At 36.1% G+C, this 8,750-nt stretch overlaps 2 protein-coding genes across 2 annotated transcripts; one reads left to right on the top strand and one right to left on the bottom strand.

Moving 5' to 3' along the window:
- Nucleotides 1-577: 577 nt before the first annotated feature.
- LOC132061904 (uncharacterized) lies at nucleotides 578-1,246 on the top strand. The gene has a single exon (XM_059454581.1). The coding sequence runs from the start codon at nucleotides 578-580 to the stop codon at nucleotides 1,244-1,246; it is 669 nt and encodes a 222-aa protein (XP_059310564.1).
- Nucleotides 1,247-7,363: 6,117 nt separating this feature from the next.
- On the bottom strand, nucleotides 7,364-7,801 carry LOC132061905 (protein MAIN-LIKE 2-like). Its single transcript, XM_059454582.1, has one exon. The coding sequence runs from the start codon at nucleotides 7,799-7,801 to the stop codon at nucleotides 7,364-7,366; it is 438 nt and encodes a 145-aa protein (XP_059310565.1).
- Between the last annotated feature and the right edge of the window lie 949 nt (nucleotides 7,802-8,750).

Here is an 8,750-nt window from a genome sequence, read left to right on the forward strand (position 1 = left end):
AAGGGACGGACGATGATCAATCGTCTGCTGACGGTGACGATTCTGATGAAGATGTTGCGGCCCCAATAATGTTAGTGTAAATTATCATTCAAATGTGATCCCATATTTGGATAATACAGAAGAAGTAGAACCGGAAGATTTTGCATACATGAGAGATAACGGGTCTGTTTGAGCTGCACTTTGGAATTCCAGTAATCCTAAAGTTATCAAATCAGGTTAGTTTGGTGCGACTAATTTTTTTAATAATATATTATTTTTGAATTTTGTGATTTTAATTGGTGTAATTAGGAATTGATATTTTTTCTTGTACATGCAAATAGGTATGTTATTTCACAACAAGAAGCAAATGAAAGGTGCGGTGAGACTCTATAATATAGCCCACAAAAAAGAATATAAAACAGATCAAGCCAAAGGTACATTTTGGAAGGTTATTTGCAAGCGGCATGAGGAAGGTTGTAGTTGGATGATCCGTTTTTCGTTGATCGGAAGTGGTATGTGGAAAGCAGAAAAATGATTGAGCCACATAATTGTGATACGGATGATTATACGAGAGGATCATTTCAATTTGAATAGCAACATGATTGCTACTTCGTTGATACCATATGTTATGATCAATGCACAAATCAGTATTAAGTTTGTTCAGGAAACTATAAAAGGCATCCATCACTATACTCCTAGTTATAGAAAAGCGCAAAAAGGGCGTAAGAAAGCTTTTGAGATGGTGTATGGTGATTTTGAAGGTTCTTTTAGGGCATTGCCTCGATACATGGCTGCCCTAGAACATTTCAATCCGGGCACTATTGTTGAGTGGACACACGAGTCAACTACAATGCAAGGCGAACACATCTTCAAGTATCTTTTCTGGGCCTTTAAACCAAGTATCGATGGATTCAAAAGTTGCAGGCCGGTCATCTCAATAGATGGCACCCATGTCTATGGTAAGTATGAGATGAAATTGTTGATTCTTGTTGGCATTGATGCAAACGGAAATATTTTTCCACTTGCATATGCTATAGTTGCACGTGAGAGCTATGAGTCATGGACTTGGTTTCTCAGTTTATTATGGAGACATGTTGTTTGTGATAGAAAAGGCATTGGACTAATTTCTGACCGTCACCAAGGGATCTTGCAATGTGTAATGACACATGAATGGTTACAACCACCCACCACACATCATAGATTTTGTGTTCGACATTTAAAAAGCAACTTTAACAAAAAGTTTCTTAACTCGATCTTGAGAAGCTAATGTGGTTGGCTGCTACAGAGCACCAGAAGAAGAAATACCAAATGAGGATGCAACAAATCAAAACTTTGTCACCTGCAGCGCATATATGATTAAGCGAGCTTCCGAAGGAAAAATGGACATTGTATAAGGACGGTGGTTATAGGTGGGGGGCTATGACGACAAATGTCTCTGAGTCTTACAATGGTTTATTGAAGAAAGCCCGTGGATTGCCTGTTACTGCCATGGTTCGCTTGACCTTTAAAAATCTTGTTGATCATTTTGTTAAAAGAAGCGCCCTTGCTGCTCTGCTAATGGTAAATAAGAAGACTTGGCCGCCCGGTGTTGATAAGAAGTTCCATGAATATTGGGATAGGGCCGCCATGCACACTGATATAATGAACTATAACATTGTGACTGGGGTCTTTGAGATTCTGACATTTGCACACGAAGGTAAGGGTGGAAATGTCCATAAAGTCTCTGACAATGGAAAAAAATGTTCGTGTGGGAAATGGAAAAACTACCACATGCCATGTTCCCATGCAATTAAATTAAGTCGTCGGATCCGTAAAATTCAGCCTAAGGACTATGTTAGCAAGTACTACAAGGTTGTAGGTATTACAAGAAAACATACAGTGGAAAGTTTTCTCCCTTGGGTGATGAGGCATATTGGCCTGCAAGTCCCTTCTGTTTAATTGCAAACACTGCATACGAGCGAACTTCTGGAGCCCAGAGAACAACTAGAAGGAGGAATGAAATGGATATTGCTCCTGCTCGCATGGCTAGGAGGTGTGGAACTTGCAGGCAAACCGGTCATAACAAAAATCGTTGCCCCAATCGTACTCAGTAGTTGTTGTTGCTTGTTTACTGTTAAGTTTTTTTATGAGATCCATGTTATTGTTATTTTATGTAATCTTTGTTATCTTATGTAATCTTCAATAATATGTTGTCATCCTTCAATAATATGTTGTCGACCTTACTTTAAAATATAAACGGTTCGTATTGTAGAGTTTAATTTTATCTTTAATTTAACAGTTATTGTTGGATAGAACTTACACAACACTTTATTGAATGAACATAAAATTACATTATAATTGAAAATTAAAACACATAACACATAGTTGGCCTAAGGGCGTTCGCTAGGCATGTCATCATCCGATTTGTAAAGTTCGTGTGCTAAAACACTTGCTCTTTCATGTTCTGTTAGCGTGCGATTTGTTGTTGCATTGCTTGTTCTTCGGCGAGCTTAAGGATATAGTACCTACAACATCTCACCAACATCCTATTATTCTCCTTTCGAATTTGTTTCACAGCCTACCTCATATTCTACCATATCCTGCGTTCCATCCACACGAGAATCGACGTGGCTTAGGTGCCCCATTGCTCAAGCTCATTCATGAGCATATTTGACTCATGGTACCTATGCTCCCATTCACGGCGTAATCCGCAATAGTACTCACATGGATCTGATTTTTTTCGATCCGAAAATCATCCTCTCGTTCATCAAGCATGTGCGGGATGTACATGTCCATCTCAAAATCATATGGATCCCATGTTCCCCAGTCGCTGTTGGGTGACTCTGAACTTGAGCTATCATTTCTGTTTTCTGGGAATGCCCAAGCAAAAGGTGAGGAAGAGCTTCCGGAGTGTTCTCTTTTTTTTGTTCGACATTTTTTGGATAGTAAATGGATTATTAAGTCTCGACGAAAGATTTTGGATAATTTGCGAAATGCAAAATAAAAAAAAATGGCTCTTGCTTGTAAACGCTCACCCGAAGATAACAATGACCGGTTAGAGTTCTTTATTATGTAAATTTTGTTGCATTTCGTTGCATATGCACCGAAAATGTAAAATAAAAAATTGGAGTAATCCAAGTTTATAAATAACTTTTCGTCATGTTGTTATATATCTTCTCCAAGCATTATTGCATACGTTAAAAAGAAGCTAAAAAGGAAGCTAGTTAGTAGGTTTCAATTCATTTTAAGAATCTTGGCAGAAGCATTGTACACTTATTTAATTTTCTCCAAGCATTATTGCATACGTTAAGAAGAAGCTAAAAAGGAAGCTAGTTAGTAGCTTTCAATTCATTTTAAGAATCTTGGCAGAAGCATTGTACACTTATCTTTTCCAAGCATTGTTGCATACTTTAAGAATCATTGTTGTTATATATCTTTTATATTTCGTTGCATACTTTGCGAAATGCAGGGACAATTTTTTTAGCATGGACAAGTCAAATCCCAATTTTTTTTACACGGATTCCTTGGTCTTGGCTGTTGAAAGAGCTAACATTTTCTTACAATTGCATTCATCCAATTTATAAATAACTTTTCGTCATGGACTTGTCAAATTTAAGTTTTTTATATTTTGTTGCTGACCTTGCGAAATGCAAGGATAAAAAATTGTCAAAAGCTTTCAATAGCTTGTACAAGTCAAAAGCTAAAAAAAAAGCTAGGCAATAGCTTTCAATTCATTTTAAGAATCTTGGCAGAAGCATTGTACACTTATTTAATCTTCTCAGCATTGTTGAAGTTTTTACATGTACAAGTCAAAAGCTAAAAAAGAAGCTACTCAATAGCTTTCAATTCATTTTAACAATCTTGGCAGAAGCTTGTCAATAGTTTTCCTTTTTTTTTTTTTTTTTTTTTTTTTTTACTTGGGAATGTATTCCTTTTCTTTTTACATGGACAAGTCAAATTCAATTTTTTTTAAGAATCTTGTCAGAATTTATATTTCGTTCCATACTTTGCGAAATGCAAAGCTAAAAAATTTGACAAGTTAGAAGCTAAAAAAGAAGCTAGTCAATAGCTTTCAATTCATTTTAAGAATCTTGGCAGAAGCATTATTGCACTTATCTTTTGCAAGCATTCTTGCATACTTTACGAATCTTGCCAGTGGATTGTTAAAGTTTTTACATGTACAAGTCAAAAGCTAACAAAGAAGCTACTCAATAGCTTTCAGTTCATTTTAACAATCTTGGCAGAAGCTTGTTAACATTTTCTTACAATTGCATTTATCCAATTTATAAATAATCGGACTACTTCAACCAAAAAAATATAAACTTTCAACCAATATTCATCGTATTCGATTATCTATATCTCAATCTAACTAACTTCATTAATGTCTAAAAAACCTTTTTTCCGCGGACGCATCCAATTCATATAGAAGTCAAAACGAAGTCAAAAATACACCATAATTCATATTGACGAAATATATGTCGCTATAATAAGTCATATATAAGTCTAAATAGCCATAGATACACAATAAATTTTCAAAATAAGTTGTTAAAGCTCCTCATGCATCCCTACGTGTGCATTTTTTCCTCCCACCAGTGCCACATTGTGTTGGACGGCGATCCCTACGAGATCTGCACGGAGGAACCGCCTCATACATCCCTTCCGCACCCTATTAATATCATACAACATAAAAGTTACTTTTTAATGCGACACTTAAATTATATATAAAAAAATTTAAATTCAAAATGAACCCGTGCCTCTAAGTCCTGAACGTCTGGCGTAGGTGCATATGCATCATTAAAACTGAGCCTTCTTCCATCATAGGAAAAATTAGCTGGAGGTCGAGATGAGGTACTAGTCTGAGGAACTTGGAAAAGGAGGTTGTCCAAAGCCTGTTGGCTCCAAGGTTGTGAGGAACTGCTAAATGGGGTGAAACCTTGTAATGTTGATGATGCTTGTGGAGTGACCATATTAGATGAGTTATATGGAGTCTCCGACTGAATCATAGATGGGCCAGAAAATTCCATCGACGGATAATATGGGCTAGGTAAATTCGTATGTGGTTCATGTGGACAGGATGGGTGATATGGGGTGGGTAAATTCGTAGGTGGATGATAGGAAGCAACCATAGATGGGCCGACATTACAACAGAATGAATGAGCCAGGTCTGGGTGTGGCTCTAGATCGTCAACTTGATCGTCATCAATAAGCTGGTTCGCCACCTGACCTCGACCCCGTGGGTTACCAGCACGACGTACATTTGCACGATCCCGACGACCAGTTGGCAACTTAGGCGGTGCCATATAAACTGCTGGTGGTATATAGTCGGGATCAAATGTCAACCTCGTCCCCATTGCAGCAGCATTCAGAGACTCAGTCGACATGTTAATAAACCTTTGCATCAATGCATTCATACCCTGAGAATCTGAAGGCCACTCTGACGGACTTTCCTGAACACTGTAAGCCAAATGTCTAACTCCATGAATTCCACGAGCCTACAAAAAAATATATAACAAACAGTGACATAAGAAAGCCACTGATTGGCAAAAAGAAATTAATGTGTATCATATACGATACAATTATTAATATTACTATAATATTTAATACATATGATACACATGTATTTGCATGTAAATCGGTTCCAAATCCTTTATATGATGATTTAGTTAGAAAATATAATTAAATTACTTTCATAATCATGGTCAATTTATTATTATACAGTCTTTTTGCTAAATAACAAAAGAGATAAAGTATAAAAATCGAAGCACCTACGTTAAGATTTTCATGGTAAATTTGCCTAAATACTGGAATTGGATGAGTGTAGTAAGTCAAATTCTTAGACTATTTTTCAAGATATATTAATTAGTACTACCAGTAATTTTGTTTCTATTCAAATGTTAGAAAACTATATAGTACATCATTAACTGTCTATTTAACCTGACATGCACCAAAAGTTACGTACCAGTGCTTCGTGCCTCCCTGCGAGGTGTTGGTATCCCCTATCCACGGTACGTTCTGGATTTCCTATCAAAGTGCGGGAGTACCTCCGGTACCATTTAAAATATTCAGAATCCGGTCCGGGAGCTGCAGTAGCATATGATGCTTCAACTATTAGTTCCCGACGGCGTTCCCAACAATATTCGAAATTTTCAAAACTTTCCCCATCTCCGACTTATCGTAAATCGCTTGTCCGGGAAAAGTGAAATGGTCTATGTAGGGGGGGTCCGAATCAGATTACCAAATTGTCGTTGACCCGACCCACCATGTGTCACTCTCGGTAGATTCCACAAATGAGTAGCAACTGCGCCATCCAAATGTCTTGACCACGTCGGCACCACTCCGGAAGTCCATCATTGATGGCCTCTGTATAAGGCTCCCACACAAACTATGATAGCAAAAATATTATACAGTCATTTATAATTTATAAGACAAATTATACATTTTCTCATTACAATAAACATCCATTATGCATTTTCAGTTAAGTAAAGATTAGAACATTCAAGCAATTTCCTTCATTCTAAATACACAAAATTTCATCATTTCCAAATCGTGCAAATGAAGAATAAAAAATACTCAATACTAGAAAGCGTATCATGACCAAATCCTTGCTAGGACCACTTTCTTTTTTATTCAGTTCCAAAGCATAACAAGAACATGCTACAATGGATTTTGATGAAAATAAAAACAAAATAAAATAGTTTAGTAACCTTCTAGCCATTAAAACAAACCTAGACAAAATACTAATTATGCTAAAAGAAGAAAAGCTAATAAAAAATATCACAACCAGTAGCAAGTTGTAGCAAATTAGCTATAACAAATTAAAACAAAATCAACCCATTATCACATTACGAGTTAGCAAAAAATGAACAAATCTATAAAAACTCTATTGTTGTTATATTTTTCACATTTCTTATCAAAAAAAATTAAAAGGAAAAATACCTGATCATCAGTTAGGTTGTCTAAAACATCTCTACAAACTACTAGCACAGCTCGTGCCTCGCTTTCACGAACTCCACGACGAGTCCACTTCTGCGCAAATACAATATCTCGTTCGTTTACTCTTGGAGGACGAAGTAATGGCTGCATCGGGATTATTCGCTCCCAAGCCCAAACCTGTATAAGTAAATTTAAATATATAAATATTTTTTGAATTAAATAAAATAACCCGAAAATACACATGAAAATTGTGTTGTTATGGTTGGGTTCCGATAATGCTCTAATATTGGGTAATGGTAGTTATAAGAATGCTGCTTGATCTCTTATTTCTACTGAAGTAGAGCAATATAATATTGAAATTCACGTACCTGTAACAAAGCAATCAATCCACAAACATCACGGCTATTAGACATCGAAGCACGGCATAGACAACAATTGTACAAATATGATAATAAAGCTTGCTTCCCTAATTTCATTTTTCAAAATTTGGGTAATGGTGGTTATAAGAATCAGCTTTACCACTTATTGCATCAAGGTCTGCTATGTCAAGCAAAAAGTGTAAACTAAGCTTTGAACCAGAATTATCAGGGAATATAGAGCCACCAATCAACCAAAGCAGGTACAACCTGGCCCTCTTTTGTATCTCAGCCTCATCAGTGTATTCATCAATAATATCATTCCCGGCAATCAAGGTTTCCAAATGATTAGATAATTGTGTTATTACCAACAAGCTATTACCTATAATTGCTTCTTCTCCGGGCAACCAACCAGTAAGGTCGTACATCAATTCTCGCCACATTGATTTAGTTATATTTTTAACATTACTCTGCACCAATGGGTGGCCATCCACGGGAATGCCATATAACACCTCGACATCCTGCAGTGTGATGGTACATTCGCCAGTCCGCATATGAAATGTATGCGTCTCTGGATGCCATCTCTCAATAAGTGCAGTGATGATTCCTTCATCATACTGCACCTTACCTACTGCTAAAACTCCCCAAAATCCACACCTCTCAAAGTAATTAAGGATGCGATTATGTAAAGGGTATTGCCTCACGTGATTCCAGAATTCATGATCCGTACAACGTATAATTAAACACGCGTTCCGTCCAGTCAATGTTCGATCTCACACAGCCTGGGATCGATGTTGTTGCTGAAGTGTTAATAAATCATAGTTTTCTACGACCGGATGTACAAAGTGACTACGGGGCGATCCATATCTATAACATTGCAACACCAAACCACTGCTGTTAGAATAATTGACAACACCTTACACAATTGTTTACTCTATATTCAATAGGAAAGTCAACAAAGGTCAAACTATAAGATATATTATCACGTGAGAAAAGAAAAAAAAATTAATAAGAGTACAACCGTCAAAAAATAATTGCAGTTCCCTATGTGGTCAACGAAATGTAATTAAACTTTTGGTTAAGCTCATAATTAATTGTCATAATAGTATTCATCTTACATATAACTACTTCTTTTCTATTTAAAACAAACCATATGACTAGAGAGGGGATGCAAGGACAATTAAATTTTTTTTACCCGATTAGAACAGTATTTTGCTAGTTATCCAACGAAATACCCATTTTGGTATTAAAAAAAAAAAAGGTCATGCTATTTTTCTCTATTATCTTCATAAACAAGTCCAACTTCCTCACCGAGTTTCTTGATCTTATACTTTTAATTTGAAAAGTAAAAATTCTTCATGCTTATCAACAGCAAATAATCTCCAACGACTAGTCACAAATTGAACATAGAAAATGACCCAACAAATGATACAAATATCTTTATGTTATATTTAACAATTTTACTTTCCTCACAATTTCTTCATCTTTTTTTTTAACTATTGT

This window comes from Lycium ferocissimum, chromosome 7 (assembly GCF_029784015.1).
Source record: "Lycium ferocissimum isolate CSIRO_LF1 chromosome 7, AGI_CSIRO_Lferr_CH_V1, whole genome shotgun sequence".
Classification (NCBI taxonomy): domain Eukaryota; kingdom Viridiplantae; phylum Streptophyta; class Magnoliopsida; order Solanales; family Solanaceae; genus Lycium; species Lycium ferocissimum.